Raw genomic sequence first — 19,426 nt, forward strand, 5'->3', positions numbered from 1 at the left:
GGCGTGTGTTAAAAGCCCCATTTATATTTAGTGGAACTGAAACTAAAAGAAGTTGTGTATATTTACCTCCTAGAAACAGAATTGAGAAATGGTAGAACTGGAACTCCAAGAGCACTGGTCACATTACAGCAGCCAGCCCACTGTGTCTAAAAGTTATAGCCCAGCCTATTTGTCCATAATGTTGGGATTAAAATTCTCGTGATAAACTGACTGAATTCATTTTGTTTAGATAGCTGAGAAGCTTACATTATGCTCAGTGTACATGTCACCTTTTCTGGAAAGCCCACCTTGATTAGACTAGACTGATTAGGATTCTCACTTACAAATCTCGCAATTACTACCATAATAAGTTACCCACTTTGTAACAATCTATTTTAAATAAGCATACCCTTCTAAAATTTCATGGGGCTAATTGTCTTGACTGCTGTGTTTCTACTCTCCCTATGTATCACTGGCTCAAATGAGCAGGTCTTACTGATTCTTCAAACATGCCAGGCCTGTCTATTTATCGTAGGGCCTCTACAGATTCCCCTCTGCTTGGCATGTTCTTTTCCTAAGAGCCAGTGGTTTGGGCTCCTTCTCTGCTCTCTGCACAATACCAACTCCCAAGAAAAGCTTTTTGTCACCATTCTAGTTAGATATTTTGCACCTTGATTTATGTGCTTCATAAAATGTAGCATTATTTGACATGATTCTGTTGATCTATCTATGCTTTGTTTTTAAATTCCCTGAGAGCAGGCATTTAATCTGTCTTGTTTACCACTTTCATCTCAGCACCTCAATGGTTCCTGTCAACTACTGTATACAAATTATATATTTAATGAATGAATGAATGGAAGAATGAATTGATGAATTCTTAGGTTTGGATGTGCTAGTTGATTTTGTTAGTACACGTAGAAACAAATACATAACTATTTTTAAAATTGTGTTTATATCTCACCTAAAAGAGTCCTGTGTACTCCACTTTGGAAAGCACAAATTAATCATTAGGTAATTATTCCTTAATATCTTTCTTCCTTGGAAATATATCATAAATTTCATGTGAATATATTCTCTTCACTTCTGTATTCATAGTGCCCACCACTGTGCCTGGCCCATGCCAGGTACTGGGTAAGAATGGGTTTAATAAATTAGTATTTGCCTATATATGTGAATAGTATATGTTTGTACTGTGTGGCCATACACACACACACACACACACACACATACACACACACACACATACATATATAAATTTGTTTTCTTGGCCAGATGTGGTGGCTTATGCCTGTAATCCCAGCATTTTGGGAGGTTGGGGTGGCCAGATCACCTGAGGTCAAGAGTTCGAGACCAGCCTGTCCAACATGGTGAAATCCTGTCTCTACTAAAAACACAAAAAAATAGCTGGGCGTGGTGGCACACACCTGTAATCTCAGCTACTTGGGAGGCTGAGGCAGGAGAATTGCTTGAACCCAGGAGAGGGAGGCTGCATTAAGCCAAGATCGCACCAGTGCAGTCCAGCCTGGGTGACAGAGTGAGACCCTGTATCAAAAAAATAAAACAAAATTAAAAATAAATTTATTTTCTTATTAATACGGAGATGTTTGCTTATCCCCCAGATCTGTTTGGGTGTAAACTAACCATGTTTTTTTCTCACATTTACAGGATTATACCTTGACAATGTACTTTCAACAAGCCTGGAGAGATAAGAGGCTGTCCTATAATGTAATACCTTTAAACTTGACTCTGGACAACAGAGTGGCAGACCAGCTCTGGGTGCCTGATACCTATTTCCTGAACGATAAGAAGTCATTTGTGCACGGAGTGACTGTTAAGAACCGCATGATCCGCCTGCATCCTGATGGCACCGTCCTTTATGGACTCAGGTCTGTTGTCCCCAATTCAAAATATAACTTTTGCTGAACAAAATAGCTGTCACTTTTCATTGGATGGAAGTATTGTGCTATTTTCCTTACTCTTTCTTCAGTTCTACTAAGAAACAGCTAAGCCTCCTATCCACTAGACATTCAAGAGCTTAAGGTAGCATGCTTACAAAGGGACTTAACTCCAACTAAGACTGCGCTTTTCTGAATTATCTTCCAATATCAGCTGCTGATCCTAAAGCTGCTTTCTTTAAGGAGTAGGGATAAACAATATCAAAATAGCTGAGACACAGGGCTTCTTTAAAATGCAAAAAACATGGTGAATGCCAAATAATTGTTTGAATGTGGGAGACGCTGTGTTTTAGAAATTGCTTCTGAGCTGCCTGAACGGGATCATGCCCCTCTGATGATGAGAAAGCTTATTGTGACCTCTTACCTTCCAAGGAGCAATCAGACTTGCAAATAAATAAAGTAGTCATCTCATGTTTATTGATAGGAAATTTATACTCAAATATCCCTCTATGTCAGGAGATACTTGTGATACTCTGATATTTGGGTGAGGATAATTTGTAGAATAAGATCGCTTTTCTTTTAAAGTTTATTCTGTACTGAAAGCATGTTTTCATATTAAAAGATGGTTTTCTAGAAAAAAAAAGGAAAAAATACAACTTTTTCTGAAAACACTATAATATAAAGAATTCTCTTCATTAGAGTGGAAGAAATTCTAAACTCAGATTTTCAGTTGCATAATTTATTCTGTGTTACATGAATATGTGGTTACCTTCTCATAATGGTGATAATAATAACATTAATATTCATTTATTGAACCCTTGCTATGGGTCAGACATTGAGCTAAGTGCTTTCATGCGTTATTCTAGTAAACCCTTACAACAACCTCATACATTAGGAACTGCTATTGTCTTTATTTTCAAATGAAGAAACAGAGGCTGATGCAATTTGCCAAAGATTGCAAAGAAAGTAATCTCTGGAGAGGGTACATGAACCCTGTTCCAAGTTCAGAGCCAGAGCCCTCAACGGGATGCCTCCAATCCCACATATTTCTTGTCTATTCTATCTCATTTTTATTTTCTGCTATATTCAGTACTCCTGACTGGTACATCATCTCAGATCCTAAGATTCAGCTCTTTTGTTTATGACATTTGTAGAGAAAAAGGCATTTGGCCTTCAAGGGAGGGAGGGATGAGAAAGGCAGAACGAGAGCACATTTGTACTCCGTGGCAAGCACTGGTGGTAGAGAAATGAGTTAGATACAGGCACTGCTCACATACATGCCTCAGAAAAGAAGGAAATAGAGAGAGAATGTAAGTTGACTGGTAAAGTTTGAAAAGATTCTACTGAAGTGGTGGACTTCGAAAGTACTAATGGAAAGAATTGTGTTCAGCAGATACATGATACTAAAATTATTACTTGGAATCAACTACAAAACATACCGTTATCAGAGAGGCCTTGATGAGAGGGTGACCATGTGTGCAGTGGAGAACAGGGAATGAAAGAAGGTTGTAGTTTAACATTTTTAAAAAGTTAAGCATGGAGGGAGGTAAGAATCTAGAAGAAGGCAGGAGACTTAGAAATGATAAGTTACCCAGAGCAGACCCAGAGCTGGATGCATTTTGTCCATCATATCACTTCATCTTCACAAGAATAATGCAAAAATCACCCTGGGCTCTTCCTGTTTCTCCAGAATACCTATTTTTAGGGCACAGGACGTGTCATATTCTCCTTTGTATACCCAATACTGACTAAGCACTAAGCACCTACACTGTAAATAGCAATGCAGTAAAGGTTGAGGATGAATTCATAAATGCATGTAGGCAAAGTTGAGTGGACAGGAAAATCAACAATCAGAATGCCTTTAGAATCGAGAGGAAAAGGGGGCCAGGCACGGTGGCTCACGCCTGTATTTCCCAGAACTTTGGGAGGCCGAAGCGGGCGGATCACAAGGTCAGGAGATTGAGACCATCCTGACTAACACGGTGAAACCCCGTCTCTACTAAAAATACAAAAAAATTAGCCAGGCGTGGTGGCAGGGGTCTGTAGTCCCAGATACTCGAGAGGCTGAAGCAGGAGAATGGCGTGAACCCGGGAGGAGGAGCTTGCAGTGAGCCGAGATCGCGCCACTGCACTCCAGTCTGGGCGACAGAGTGAGACTCCGTCTCAAAAAAAAAAAAAAAAAAAAAAAAGAATTGAGAGGGAAAAAGGGTAAATCAATATTATAGATGATGAATTGGTTCTTTATATCATTAAGTCATTAATCAAACAAAACTGATGACAAGTTATTCTTATCATTAAGATCACCTGGACACTATTGCTGTACCTTTAACTCATGACATTGGGAAATCATCATTCTCCCATTCCCACTTCCATCAAAGGCTATAAAAAAATATGCAGGCTCCTGAACACGTCTAACATGCATAGAATTAACGCTTCCCCAAGGAGAGGACTCATGAATGGTGATTGTTCTCTCAGCTGTATTGTTAATTGTGAAGGGGAGATTAATAAGAACATTCATCAGAAATATATAGATGTCCCATTCCAGTTTTAATGGGCAAATAGTAGAACAATTTGTTCCTTAGAGAGAAATTTAATGCATATCAGATCTTTCTCAACTCAAGGAGGTTCATTTGCAATAGATAAGTAAAAGGAATTCAGTTAAAGTTAGCTATTTTTCTATTTAATTTCTAGCTCTATTTTATATAGTGCTAAAATATATTATTCTATTGTTACAGTTGATTCTACAATACTTAGCCCCTCCTGCTACTTACCCACCCCCAGCCAGTAATTTTCTATTGCTGATAATGTAGTAAGAAGTTTATTTTGTGTCTGTATTCCATAGGGCTGCATTGAAACGACACTTAAAATAGTAATAATATTAATAATATTAGTATCGGTAGCTAGTACTCATTAAGAGACTTAGCATGTACTTGTCACTGTTACACAGAACTTTGTAAAAAAGTTACACAGAACTTTGCATATATTATTTTATTAATATTAACTTTAGCCCTGCAAAATGGGTACCATCATTTTCTCCATCTTACATGAAGAAATGAAGAAAGTTGCTGACAAAATTACACAGCTGCTATGCAGAAGAGCTTAGTTATCTGAAGGCAAAGATGTTGATCTTCACTATTCTGTCCTACTTCTTAGGTACTGGCAAGATGGAAATAAAGAATAGTAGGAATCACCTGAGAGCATACAGGGAACAAAAAAGATAAAACAGTGTTTAGATGGAAACAACTTTTATTAGTCCATAAGTACAGGCTTTATTCTGGATTGATAAAAATAAGGCCCTAGTGAACAACCTGCCTGAGTCTTCTGTGAAAGGTGCATTATTCAGTCTTGTGGTTCACACCGGTTCCAGTTTAGTAGGGAATTTTGCTGTTAGGATTTCTGAGGCACAGGCAAGATCTTTGTAAAGAATTTGGCACTGGTAAAGTTTACTAGTCTGGGTAAGATGTGTTGAAGGGCAACCACGTAGACCTGGATATGGGAAGCTGGCACAGGAAAAACTTTAAATATCAAGGCAGTGACCAAGAAATTGGGTAGAACTAAGCCTGTAAGCTAAATGTCTTGTGAGTTTAAGGCAAAATTTAAGGGCTTAAACTTCTTTCCCATTAAGACAAATGAAGATTGGTGGGGAAGGTTAAAGGAAGGACCGTCATTTACACCATCTGAGTAAGCTTCTTTCATAGGATTTTCTTCAGTGAAATCTTCAGATATTAAAACATAATAAAGATAGAGAAAGCAGTATTGCAAAATATCAATGCTTATTGAATTTAATGGTAGGTATGTAAGTGTTCATTGTGTTGTTTTTTCAACTTGTCTGTTTGAATGTTTTCATAATAAAATTTGGGGCTGGGCATGGTGGCCCATGCCTGCAATGTCAGCACTTTGGGAGGCTGAGGTGGGCAGATTGCTTGACCTCAGGAGTTCAGGACCAGCCTGGGCAAAATAGCAAAACTCTGTCTCTACAAAACATATAAAAATTAGCTGGGCATGGTGGCATGTGCCTGTAGTGCCTGCCTCTCTGGAGGAGGCTGAGGTGGGAGGATGGCTTGAGCCCAGGAGGTGGATGTTGCAATGAGCGTATTTATACCACTGCACTCCAGCCTGGATGACAGAGCCATACCCTGTCTCAAAACACAAAAAAAATGGAGAACAAAATTTCATGTTTCAGAGGCCTCGGGACCTTTGGTTCTATTATCTGGGAAATACCACTCAACATTTACAAGGTCTGCAGTCATGGGATGATAGTTCCCATCTCTCATGTGTAGCAAATCTTCTATGAACACATCCTTTTAGTACCTGTGTCAGAAGAGGGGGTCGTCTCATCTCAGAGGATGTGTGGCTCAGTGGGTGAGATCCATGATCCATGATCACGGATAGCCAGGCTAAGCCATTATCCAGAGAGCGGTGCTCAAAGCTCTTCAACCAGAACCTTGCTACCACTCTTGTCAAATTTTCATTCTGCAGAAGCATGCCCACTGCTTCTGATGGCGCACAACATGAACTCTAAGTCTGCTCATGCTCATATTTTGTGCTTGGTGAGCAAGAAATTTAAGCATGCACACCAGCTGCTCAACAAACTTGCATTAAGGTACAGTGGTCTTGGGGATTTCAGGAGATGAGATGAGGATTTAGAAATATGGACCCTTTTTTATGGACTAAGTTCTAACCGTTTTCATTCTGATTGGATCTCTGTTTTCCCATCTCTAAAAGCACAGGATTGCAGCATACCCTAGTTATTCCACTGCTTTTCAGTATGAAAATCATTCCAGGGGCTCTGAGAACAGATTTCTAATGCTATGCAGATAGATAAATGGACCCAAATGGGGAATCCAACCAATTTCCTTAACAAAGAATAATGATAATGGAAGTTGGGTTTTAATTTGGACTTTTGTCAGTGGCTTCTCATTGAACCTTAAGCATATTTCCAGGTTTTATTGTCGTCATTCATAGGAAGATGGGTGAATTAGATGCTATCAATATTTTCACTACCCAGTCATTATTTGAGTCAATGATTAATCAATGTAAATTAATGTATAATCTATGAGAATAAAAAATGAAATCATATAGTTGGAGTAGCACAGTAACTGGTGGATAGTAAGTGCTCAGTACCTCTTAATATTTAATAAATAAATGGAAGCATGGATGGGAAATTATATAATTTTACCCTAGTTATCTTTTCATTGTTCTGTGAAGTAAGACACTAGTTTCTTTGTGTAGAATAAAAAGAGTGGGACTGAGCAAGCACATTGAAAGGAATGGGAAAGGCCTAGGCCAGGCATGCCTAGAATGCAAAGAAAACTGCTGAAGAAAATTCAAAGGACTGTCAAACAGTGTTGAGGACACAAACTTATAGTGGAGCCAGGTACCTCCAGCCATTGCATTTGACAGCTTGAGATCACGAGTAAGGAAATTAGATGCCTGGCATGGGACCCAGGTGATGACAACTCTTAAATAAGACCCCCAATCCCCAAGCCAGGTGCCTCAGTTGTAGCATGCCTTCAATAATTTTCATTTAATAACGTGTTGTATGGTTCTCCCTAAACCCAGTCTCTCCTTTTCGTCTCATCATGTCTTATCACTCTTCCGTTTTCTCAACTTTATTTGAAGAGCTTCAGGAATAATTAAGTTATAAATAGTGCTTATTTTTTTTATTTTTATTATTATTTTTTTGTGTGTGAATCTCACTCTGTCTCCAAGGCTGGAGAGCAGTGGTGCAATCTCGGCTCAGTGCAACCTCTGCCTCCCATGTTCAAGCAATTTTCCTGCCCCAGCCTCCTGAGTAACTAGGATTACAGGTGCTCGCTGCCACATCTGGCTAATTATTTGTATTTTTAGTAGAGACGGGGTTTCAACATGTTGGCCAGGCAGGTCTTCAACTCCTGACATCAAATGATCTGCCCACCTCGACCTCCCAATGTGCTAGGATTACAGGCATGAGCCACTATGCTTGGCCAAGTGCTTTTTTCTAAAAAAAGACTTAAAATGGCAGTTTGTGATCAAAGAATATTGAAAGCCTTGAATACAAAATTCTCACTGTCTTAGCTGATTTGGGCTGCTATAATAAAATACCATAAACTGGGAGGCTTTGTAAACAGCAGAAACTTATTTCTCACAGTTCTGCAGCCTGGGAAGTGCAAAATGAAGTCACTAGCAGATTTGGTGTCTGATGAGGTCCTGTTTCCTTATTCATAGATGATACCTTCTCACTGTGTCCTCACCAGGTGAAAGCGGCAGAACAAACTATGGGCACCAATCCTGTTAGAGCCTCCCCTCAGGACCTAATCATTTCCCCAAAGGCTCTACCTCCCACTACCATTACATTGGAAATTAGGTTCAACTCATGAATTTGTGGGACACAGACATTCACAATATACCACTCACCTTCACTCTTGGTCACTGTTGATAACTCAGGACAATCCGATTATAAAATTAAATACATCCTGTAATTTACCAAACTATTTAGAGATTTCCATCAAGAGATATGGCTAGATGTGAAGAAGAATGTTTTCTTGGGAGTGGGTTAGCTGTAGACGTGATAACAAAAGACGTTCCGGTTGACTAGGCAGAAAAAATCCTATCAATTTAAAAAGCAGATATTTAAAGCAGACTGAAATATACTCTATTCCAAAATAACATTGGCCCAATTAGATCATTTTCAGAATAGTTTAAAGAAAAATGATATAGAAAATATAGAATTTTTGTGTGAGTGTGAGACAGTGTCTCACTCTGTCACCCAGGCTAAAGCACAGTAATGCAATCTCGACTTGCAGCAACCTCCGCTTCCCAGGTGCAAGTAATTCTCCCACCTCAGCCTCCTGAGTAGCTGGACCTACAGGCACGTGCCATCACACTTGGGTATTTCTTGTATCATTTTTGTAGAGGTGGGGTTTCTCCTTGTTGCTCAGGCTGTTCTTGAACTCCTGGGCTCAAGCCATCCACCTGCCTTGGCCTCCCAAAGTGCTAGGATTGCAGGTCTGAGCCTCTGTGCTTGGCCTGGAATTTTTTTAAAATAATTATTTTAGGTTCAGGAGGTACAAGTGCAGGTTTGTATACTTGAGGTATTTTGCATAATGCTGGGATTTGGGCTTCTGTGGAGCCCATCACTCAAATATTAAATAGGAAGCAGAATTCTATCAGCGAACTCAGCTGAAGCTCAAGCAGGTAAAAATCAGATTTAATCTGGTGTTGACATGCTCATCGTAAAGAAGGTCACATAGATATAATTCAGACTATTATTCACTTAAAATAGGATATTTATTGGGTTTCAAAAACTAATGAATAATTACAATGGACAAGAAATCAGAAGACCTGCATTCTTGTCCAAAATTAATGATTCTTCTGATCACTCATTTAAATGATTGCTAAATGTTTATTCTAGCTCCCCAAAGCCCATTAATTCTGTGACTTTGCTAGCGTATGACATATCCTTTTAGCACTTCCATCTCATTATGCATAAAACAGTATTTAAAATATTTCAATTGCTCAAGAAACTATTTATCTCCTTGAAGAAAACCCTGATTTATTAAGCAATCGAAAACATCATAACATTCAGGTACACAAAAGAGCAGTCAACTTGAATTATCAATTGATGTCATCTTTTTGTGAGCATAACAGTGCGCATTTTCATTTAAACTTAGAATCTAAATCTAAATTGGCTCTATTTATTTATGCCAAGTCATTAATATTACATCATACTTTATCACGTTGAAAACTCTTCAACAAACACAGTAAAATACTTGTTGAATCATGAAATAATACATGTTTCTTATTGACTATTTAGAAAATATAGTTCTTATGAAAATAAAATTACTCCAATCCTACCACACAGAAATAACCACCACCTTGGTCTTGCTGTATATGCCTTTCAAGTATTTTTCTTTTAAAAAAGTATATATGGCCGGGCGCGGTGGCTCAAGCCTGTAATCCCAGCACTTTGGGAGGCCGAGGCGGGCGGATCACAAGGTCAGGAGATCGAGACCACAGTGAAACCCCGTCTCTACTAAAAATACAAAAAATTAGCCGGGCGCGGTGGTGGGCGCCTGTAGTCCCAGCTACTCAGGAGGCTGAGGCAGGAGAATGGCGTGAACCCAGGAGGCGGAGCTTGCAGTGAGCCGAGATCGCGCCACTGTACTCCAGCCTGGGCAACAGCGTGAGACTCCGTCTCAAAAAAAAAAAAAAATAAAATAAAAATAAAAAATAAAAAAGTATATATATATAGTTTATTATGAAAACATTCATCTTATATATACAATTCTGTATCTTTTAAAATTAACAATGAATGTGTAGTAAGCATGTTTGTCACGTCAATAAAACCCTCCTCACCATCATTCTTCAACCATGATAGGACATTTAAAATATATTTCTTGATCCAATATAGGATATGGCTTATGGTTTTGACATAAGCTGAAATATTTGGTTGTGGCTGCCAAATGCAGGACTATTATTTAAAATTTACTTCGTATTTTAATGAGAAATAGGCAAAATTATTTGTGACACATTTATAATCTTGTAGTTGTACGGTTGTAATTTGTAGTCTCATTAGTTGATGAAGTAGCTCAGGGTATATACTCCTACCAATTTTATTAGGACAGTTCTTATGGAAGGAATGCCTTTCTTATGTTCTCAGTTGTAGCTGACCCATCTAAAAATCATTTTTTGTCTTTTTGCATAAGGGAGGAGGCCTTAATTTCACATGAGTACACACCTCCCATGTGGAACATTAGATCAGAAACTTGTCACTTCTGATTAAATGTTCACATTCTTAAAGAAAGATTCAGCAGGAAGCAGAAGGTAATTCAACCACCTCCTGCTTTGTATGTTCTGTCATTGGGAAATGGCAAAGGATAATGTTAGTCTGTAATGAATTTAGACAGGCAGGATTTTATTAATGTTATCGTCTTCCTCTACCCTGAAAGTTTTACCACAGGATGACTGAGTAGTCATCTCACACTGAAATATATTTTATCAAACTTTAATATATCAATTTTTAACTTGGATTTCCTAATTCATTTTCATAGAGATATTGAGTGACTATATTTTGTCAAGCAGAACAAAAGAGATTTCATTAAGAATATAAGTCCTTCTGGCCAGAATGTGAGAACCTATTGTCTAAATTTTCCCAGTCTTCAAAGCACCTGTCTCTACCTGTATGTGAAAAAAATGCATATGATGAACTGTTACAGAATGCAACCTCTTTAACGAGTTGCAATTACTTTTTTAAAAAAGATCTTCTCCATAATTGTCCTATAAGATTAAAAATAAATATATTTAGAATTAATTTCTGATATATTCAAGTTCACTTCCTTTTTTTTTATAGCAAGGAAAAGGGAGGTTCAGAGTGGGAAGTAATTGTGTCTAACATCCTAGAGACAAAGGCAAACCACAGAGCAGAATCCCAAACTCCTAACTCTTAGCCCAGGGCTTGTTATTATTGTTGCTACTGCTACTGCTGCAGTTATTTAGTTACTTGGAATCGTCCTTGTCTGAGTGATGTTAGATAATCATTTAAATCCAAGTCAACAATAGCAGGATCAGAAATGCATCATTCTTCAGCCTTAGAAATGGAGAGACTTGTATTCAGCAACCCTAGGACATAATCCAGGGCTCATTTTGTTGCAATCTTTTACTAGATTTTTAAATAAAAAACACTTAAAGAGGAAAAGCAAGTTTGTCTCTTTTCTTTTTTTACTAAAATATTTCTGACCCATCATTTTTCTGGTAGCCAGTGGATCTCCTTGACTGTTGGCTACACGGGTCCGTAGTTGTTCTCACATCTGTCGATTTCAGTGGAATGAAAGTCGGCTGTGGCAGCACTGAAACCAAAGTTGTGGAGGGGATTGCTGCAGGAAAGAGCAATGGTTGGAGACTCCAGAGGTTTTGAAGTAGGGAAGAAGTCAGCTGCGCTTCCAAGAAAGGTAGGGATTTTATATTGCAGGCCTGAAGAATGTACAGTAGTGTTATTGAAGTAGACCTTGTCTGCAAAGAGGAGAATTATTGAAATCCATTGAGGACATTTTATTAATGGGCTTTTGAAAATATCTATATATAGCATTGTTATACATAGTACATTCAAAGGTAGTACTTGCATATTCCTGATTTCATTAGGAGTGAACCCTCTGAGTCACCAGAATACTGTTAACATGGAAAGAAGCCAGGTCTTCATTTTATCCTTTTTTTTTTTTTTTTTGAGCAAAGTATTTCCCAGTAGATGTTTAAAATTGTTGCTTGTGTGTGTGTGTGTGTGTGTGTGTGTGTATCTTCATTTGTAGGTATAGGTGTATATATATCTATATGTCTGTAGATATGTTTGTATATATATGTGTGTCTATGTGTATTTGTAGTACACACACCCATAAGGGCACAGTTTTGTCATTTGTCTAACATTTAGATTGAAAAACAATAATCGGCCGGTCACGATGGCTCAAGCCTGTAATCCCAGCACTTTGGGAGGCCGAGACGGGCGGATCCCGAGGTCAGGAGATCGAGACCATCCTGGCTAACACGGTGAAACCCCGTCTCTACTAAAAAATACAAAAAACTAGCCGGGCGAGGTGGCGGGCGCCTGTAGTCCCAGCTACTCGGGGGGGCTGAGGCAGGAGAATGGCGTAAACCCGGGAGGCGGAGCTTGCAGTGAGCTGAGATCCGGCCACTGCACTCCAGCCTGGGCGACAGAGCGAGACTCGGTCTCAAAAAAAAAAAAAAAAACAGAAGAGACTTCCAAAATTCTTGAAGTAATGCAGATTGTTCTCAGCGTTGGTTTAATGATTAAGTTTTCTCTGATTACATTTGGAGTAACTTTTGCATCACTTTGATTTCATGAAATCAGTAAATTTTGTTGGCAGCTTTTGCTGGCACCTTACTTGGCAAATGGGAAAAATACAGAGTTAGACTAGTATAATGAGTTCACTTAAAGCAGAGTTTTAATTAGATAAAGACATTCAAAGCAAATGCAAATGAATACTTGAATCAGTGGTTGTAGTAGTACCTTTACTGGGTACTTTTATATGTCGAGCCCTGAATTATCTCATTTACATCAAAGAAGTTTGTGAAGCAAGCGACTGTTATGTCCATTTTATAGTTGAGGAAACTGAGACTTTGGGGGAATAAGTAACTTGCTAATGAGTTTCAGGGCTCAGATTGAACTTAAAGCCCATAATCTCAGTCACTTCCTCAAAGTCTGAAAGAATGCAATCTTCGTCCAAGTAAGTGAATGCAAGACTCTTGAGAAAGCAGGTGCTGAAAGTGTTGATGGATAGAGAAGACTCAAGAGTCTAGATTTCCAAGGTCCCTTAAAAAGAGTGAGTAGTCATTCATCTCCCCTCTAGAGAGACGTCTTAGTCATCATTCAGTAATGGATGAATATAACTCAATTAGTTTTAAACAACACTCCACAATGTGGACCGTTGCACTGTTTCTGGCTGGCCCATTGTTTTTCTTATAAATACAGCACATAAAGTATGTTCCTCAGGTGTAACTTAATATGATCATTCCTTTTATCTATTATTCTTAAAAGGGTTTCCCTTATGCAACTACTTACACATATAAGTTCATTTTGTTACACTTTTCTGAACAACCAAGTCCAAGTAAAAGCTACATGCAATATAGTTTGTAATTTGAGGTATAGAGGTTTTGAAAATCTGTTCTATTTCACAGTTATACAGCTATTTGTTAAGTTTCAAAAAAACTCCAGATTAGGGAAAACTGACTATTGAAAGATTAGATTACGCCTCAGTTTAATTAGCCAAAGACACAAAACTTTATTGGAAGTTAGGAGGCCACGCAAAGTGGTCTGCAGGGAAATATCTCTGCATGACTTTTAAGGCTCCCAGAGACTCTGAAGACCACCAGAGAATCATCCTGCCCACAGGTTTTCTGCTAGATTGAAGATACAGGGTCTCACTCTGGTCTGGTGTTCTCATAGTTCAGGGCAGCTTCGAACTCCTGGGCTCTAGCAAACTTCCCTCCTCAGCCTCCTGAGTAGCTGGGACTACAGGTGCACACCACTACATCTGGCTAATTTTTAAACTTTTAATACAGACAGGGTCTCACTATGTTCCCAGGCTGGTCTTGAACTCCTGTTTGCAGCGATCTTCCTGTCTCAGCCTCCCAAAGTGCTGGGATTACAGGTGTGAGCGACTATTCCTCTGTCCAAGAAATTTAATTCTTACTTTGTAACTCAGGAAGAAATTACCCAAATAACCTCTACACTTTAATTTCAAGGCTGCACAAACATCATTATCCCTTTGAGTTTCTTGATTCTACCTTGAGCATCAATAATCATTCTAAAGGGGAAATCAGAGAGTACTAAACCAATAGCTATTCTCTAACTGTCAAGCAACTAGAAAAGTACATCTTGCTACCAGAATATTGGGAAAGATCCCAAAGTACATGAAGAAAATCTACACTTATTTTCTAGAATAAGTACCAGGAGTTTCAGACTTATTTCCTATGGGGAGAAAAAAGTAGGTAGAAGCTTAAAAAATTGCACAACCTATGGAAGTTACTACCAAAAATGTTTGTTAAAAGACTTTTGGTAAATGTTTTAATCACGTGCTTTGCTAATGGATGTTAAGGGAAGATTTCTACCTCATTCCTATGTCTTTATTTTGGAGGTCACATATAAAGCAAGTCTTTCCTTGAAAAACCAAACCAGTGTAATAGGTTAATGACTCAAATCACATTCACCACATTACAAAATGCTCAAGCTATTTTACTTCTCAGAAGTAGCTCATTATCTGCACTCTTATGGACAGAATAAAAGGCAACACAATGCTAAATGGCCATAAATCCCTAGAGAAAGATGCTAATTCCATGTTGAATTGTTCCCACTAGCCATAATGGAGAAAATAATTAGGACTTTATATTTTAGCAGCTGTAACAGGCTGACAACTAAGAGAAACTATTGAAAAGACCAGGATAAAGACCAAATCTTCTGGCATAAAAATACTAGGAGGCATCTGTGCATTTTACATCATTGCATAATGAGACCAAACAACACAAAACTTAGAATAGCAGTATTGCAATGTGTTAAGAGTACGGGTTGGGGACCTGACTGCCTTGTTTCAATACCTTTAGCTGTGCTCTATCTTTCTAAGCTTCAGTTTCCTCATCAGTAAAATAGGGCTTAATTGTTCATGTCTTGTGGGATTACTCAGGGGATTAAGTTACAAAAAATGCTGATAAAGAATTTACTAAAGTGCCTGGCACATAAGTTGTTTGTAAAGATTAGTGGCTATTACTAGCATCACTGCTGGTACCAGCCTTGACCTTTTCTGTATTTTTCATCATGATGAGTGGGAGATGACTTTTTTTTTTTTTTGCAAGAGAAAATGGTGGTGGTAAATTCTTATTATGTATCAATACTGTGCCAGGCTTTGGAGATACAGGAAGATAAATGACACATCCAGTCTCTGTGACTCAAAAACTTGGAGGCTGGTGGGAGAAGAAAATATGTAACAGATGATGAGAGGTAGGATAGGCTAAGTAAGAGCCAAAATCTGGAGTCAAAGACATAGGGGTTGTTTTACTGGCTCCGTGTCTTTTGTAAGTCAACTGACAACTCTCAATCCAAAATAATATTATCATTTAACTTACAGGAATTTGGTCAAAAGTAAATAATAAATCATTGCATTTTTAAAGAAAAGCGAACTGAAGCTTAGATCACAGTAACTTGTTCAAAGGTGTACTAGTATACATGTCAAAGATGGGGATAGGTTCCAAGTCTGACTCCAAAGTCTGTGCCTTTCATGATGATTTAATGGGTTGAATGTGAAGAAATGACCCCATGCATGCAGTTGGAAGTGGCAGAGCAGACAGGGACATACTCAGAATTCTCTTAAGAGGAATAGCTGGGCCGGGCGCGGTGGCTCAAGCCTGTAATCCCAGCACTTTGGGAGGCCGAGACGGGCGGATCACGAGGTCAGGAGATCAAGACCATCCTGGCTAGCACAGTGAAACCCCGTCTCTACTAAAGAATGCAAAAGACTGGCCGGGCGAGGTGGCGGGCGCCTGTGGTCCCAGCTACTCGGGAGGCTGAGGCAGGAGAATGGCGTAAACCTGGGAGGCGGAGCTTGCAGTGAGCTGAGATCCGGCCACTGCACTCCAGCTTGGGCGACAGAGCGAGACTCCGTCTCAAAAAAAAAAAAAAAAAAAAAAAAGAGGAATAGCTGAATGCAGTTACTCACTGTGATTACCTAAATGTTAGGAATGTCTGTACAGTGTTCCAGAAAGAAGCCAGAAAAAAATAATAATAAACTCTAATTTATGTTTAATAAAACAGGCACACTCCAGGAAAGTGAATCATTGAAACTTTAATTCATTTATCCATCAATCCATCCAATCAAGTCCTGAGTGAGCACCTCTTGTCACTCTAGGTGGAGGATAGAAGGTACAGGAGTGAATCAGCTACACATAATCCTTACTCTCTAAGCTTGTACTTGGAGAAGGAAAGATATAAACTACCAGCAAAAGAGATATTTAATGATAGCTATAAGGTTTACAAATTGTGATGAATTTAATTGTGGAAGTTTAACATAATAATATGATCAAGAGTGACTGGAGGAGAAAGTGGAATCCTACTTTAGGAGGTGACATTTGAATTGAAATGTTATCACTAAAGTTTGGTATTGATGATTTTGTCAAACTCTGTGAAATACTTGAAGAGATTTATTCTGCACCAAATATGAGTTATCAGTGGCCTATGACACATCCCCTAGGAAATTTTGAGAACACATGTCCAAGGTGGGCAAACCACTACTTGGTTTGATACATTTTAGGGAAATACAAGGAATCAATTAATACCATGTAAGATGGACATTGGTTTGACCCAGAAAGGTCGGGCAGCAGGAGGCTTTCTGATAATGGATTCAAATATTTTCTGATTGGCAATTGGTTGAAAGAGTTATTATCAGTAGAAAGAATGTCTGGGTTGTGATAAGGTGTTTTCAAGACCAAGGTTTTATCATGCAGATGAAGCCTCCAGATAGCACCTTTCAGAGAGAAAATTGTAAATGTTTCTTATCTGACTTAAAGAGTCTGTTCTATTTGTAATTGCAAAAGGGAGGAGGCTGTAATGAGACATGGCCAACTCCCCATTCCCATCATGGCCTGAACTAATTTTTCAGATTAACTTTGGAATGCCCTTGCTGAGAGGCAGGGTCCATTCAGGTGGTGGCGGGGTTTGGGGGGACTTAGAATTTTATTTTTGGTTTACATTCAAAAAGCACAGATCTGAGGAATAAGTGTTCCAATTAGAAAGAATGAAAGTACAGTAGTCCTAAGGGCAGAACAGACTCACGTGCTTGCAAGAAGAGAAAACCAACTACTTTACCCAGAACTTTATGTTCCCTCTCGATTTCATATCACTGCCTTTTTTATTCTTTATAACTACATGCATTATGCATTTGTTTACTACTTAAAGGCCTGTCACCACTGACAGTAGAAACCTCTGTGTTTTTTCCAGCTGTTTGTACCCCAGTATCTTGAGGAGAGTACATCCTAAAAGACACAATTTTAAAAAATTGACTGAATGGATGTATGTATGCATGAATGAGTAATTGCCATTTCTCCACAGCACTTTTCCAGTTTATCAGTCTGACTCCTGACTCTGTTTATCAGTTTGTGGGATCTGAGGTTTCTGCAGGGTTTAATCTCAAATTGATTTATTACTCTGTCAGTGAATGCAATTCATGCAAAATAGGGTCAAACAATGGATTTGCATACTGAAGTAAATTAGGGGGAGTAAAAAGAGAAACATTAAATCAAACTGATATTATTTAAAACCCAATTATCAAAGACTATTATGTTTAAATGAGGGGAAAAAATCTGATTGTCCTATCTAGTAGACAATGTGTGGTATTTCACTGTATTGGTAAGGAACCTCATTAGTAGTGAGACTGTGCTTCAGGTGATGTCAATTTCAACAACTGATAAGAAGACATTTTAAAGATAGGATCAGCAATTGTCATGAATTCAGTTTCCCAAATTATAAATTAAATGCAAATATGAGTTGACCCTGTTAAAATTTCCATTGGCATGGCATTTTCTTATGTTATGTGATCATTTGCAATCACTGCGATATTCTCAAAGATATACAGAAATGTCAAAGTGAGGGAATTGTACTGTGGTAGAATTTAGGTGACCCATATTAGCCTCCTAGCATAGAATGAGTCGGTGAGAAAACACTTTCTAGTGAGAGCCAGGGCTTTTCAGAAACATGTCTCAGAAACTTCATTACAGCTAAGTTCAAAGGGATGTTCTCTTTTATTCATGATAATCAAATGTTATATGACTAAAATGTCATGTAAGTTTTTACTGATTGCAGAGCAGTGGTATCATATTGTTTCACTGGCATAGGGTATGTCTTTATGAAATTTGGAGTATCTTGCCTGTCCTTCAGAGGGAATGCGTGTTTCTGTGAGTGTGCATGCACATGTGTGTAAGGAATGAAAGGAGAATACTATGTGGGGGAGAAAGAAAACACATTTGCTCAGAACAGTATTTTTTCCCAAATATTAAGTATGTAAGCCCATTTGACTGAAACTATAGGTTGATTTTCCCTTTGGTAAGTTAGATGTGACATGAGGATCAGTCATATGCCAGTGTAAACAAGGATTATGATATGATAATGAGAAACATTTTTCCCACCCAAATCGGCTCTTCTTAGCTAATTTAGTGTGTGAATAAATTATATTTCTTACTGCAACACCAATATGATTCATTAAGGGTTAATTTATGGAACCTCCCTAAATTACTGTTCTACTCATTGGTCATCTCCCCTGATGATGGGTTGAGACAAACCACATGTCTGGTCCTTATTTGATGGCAGATGAAGTTACCGAGGAGGAGAAAAATGCTGTGTCCACTGCATGGGTGGCCAGGTGCTTGGCAGAGCTATGCATTGAAAAAACAGATGAGAACAACGACACAGGTGTGAAAATGAACTTTGCCTAAATTCTAAGCAGGAGAAAAACAGGTTTTAACCTGAAAGACCAAGTTCCAAATAATATGGATTATCAGACATTCTGATTTGGGGAACCTCAAACTCTGGACTCACTTATGGAGCTGAATAAAATCTGTGTCACTAAATGGGTTTTAGGTCTAATATTTATTTTATCATGAAACATCTCAGGCATCTTAGACAAGGAAGAGGCTATATCCCTGGGCCACTTTCCTTTCTTGTGATTTTGATTTTTTAGTATCCTGATCAGGCTTGTGTTTGTTCTATCATAAATGGGATCCTTGGCTCACCTTTGTTGTTTGTAGTATTTTAAAATTATGAAAAATTGTTATTGTTATTGAAATTATTGTTGTTCAGTGACAATTTTCCTTAATTACAAAAAGCTATTTTATCTTTGCAAGTTTTCAGTTTCTGTAGGCGTGAATAGAACAGAGCGTAAAATATACATATTACTAAATTTAAAATAGATCATTATTGTACTTGCTGACAACAAAGATTTGGTGGGGGAGAAGAATAGGAAGCAGGGAGGGGAGGGTGTAATTCTGTATTCTAGGTGCCATCCAGTTATTGCAGACACAAT

The 19,426-nt window shown here is 38.4% G+C and overlaps 1 protein-coding gene across 3 annotated transcripts in view; it reads left to right on the forward strand.

The window, feature by feature from the left end:
• The window catches only part of LOC105480797 (gamma-aminobutyric acid type A receptor subunit beta2), a 276,867-nt gene that overhangs the window by 88,278 nt on the left and 169,163 nt on the right, over window positions 1–19,426 (forward strand). For all 3 annotated transcript variants that reach the window (XM_011739964.3, XM_011739966.3, XM_011739965.3), the window contains exon 5: window positions 1,645–1,865. In XM_011739964.3, the coding sequence (XP_011738266.1) occupies window positions 1,645–1,865 (221 nt within the window). The remainder of the gene's footprint in view (window positions 1–1,644; window positions 1,866–19,426) is intronic.

Source organism: Macaca nemestrina, chromosome 6 (genome assembly GCF_043159975.1).
Source record: "Macaca nemestrina isolate mMacNem1 chromosome 6, mMacNem.hap1, whole genome shotgun sequence".
Classification (NCBI taxonomy): domain Eukaryota; kingdom Metazoa; phylum Chordata; class Mammalia; order Primates; family Cercopithecidae; genus Macaca; species Macaca nemestrina.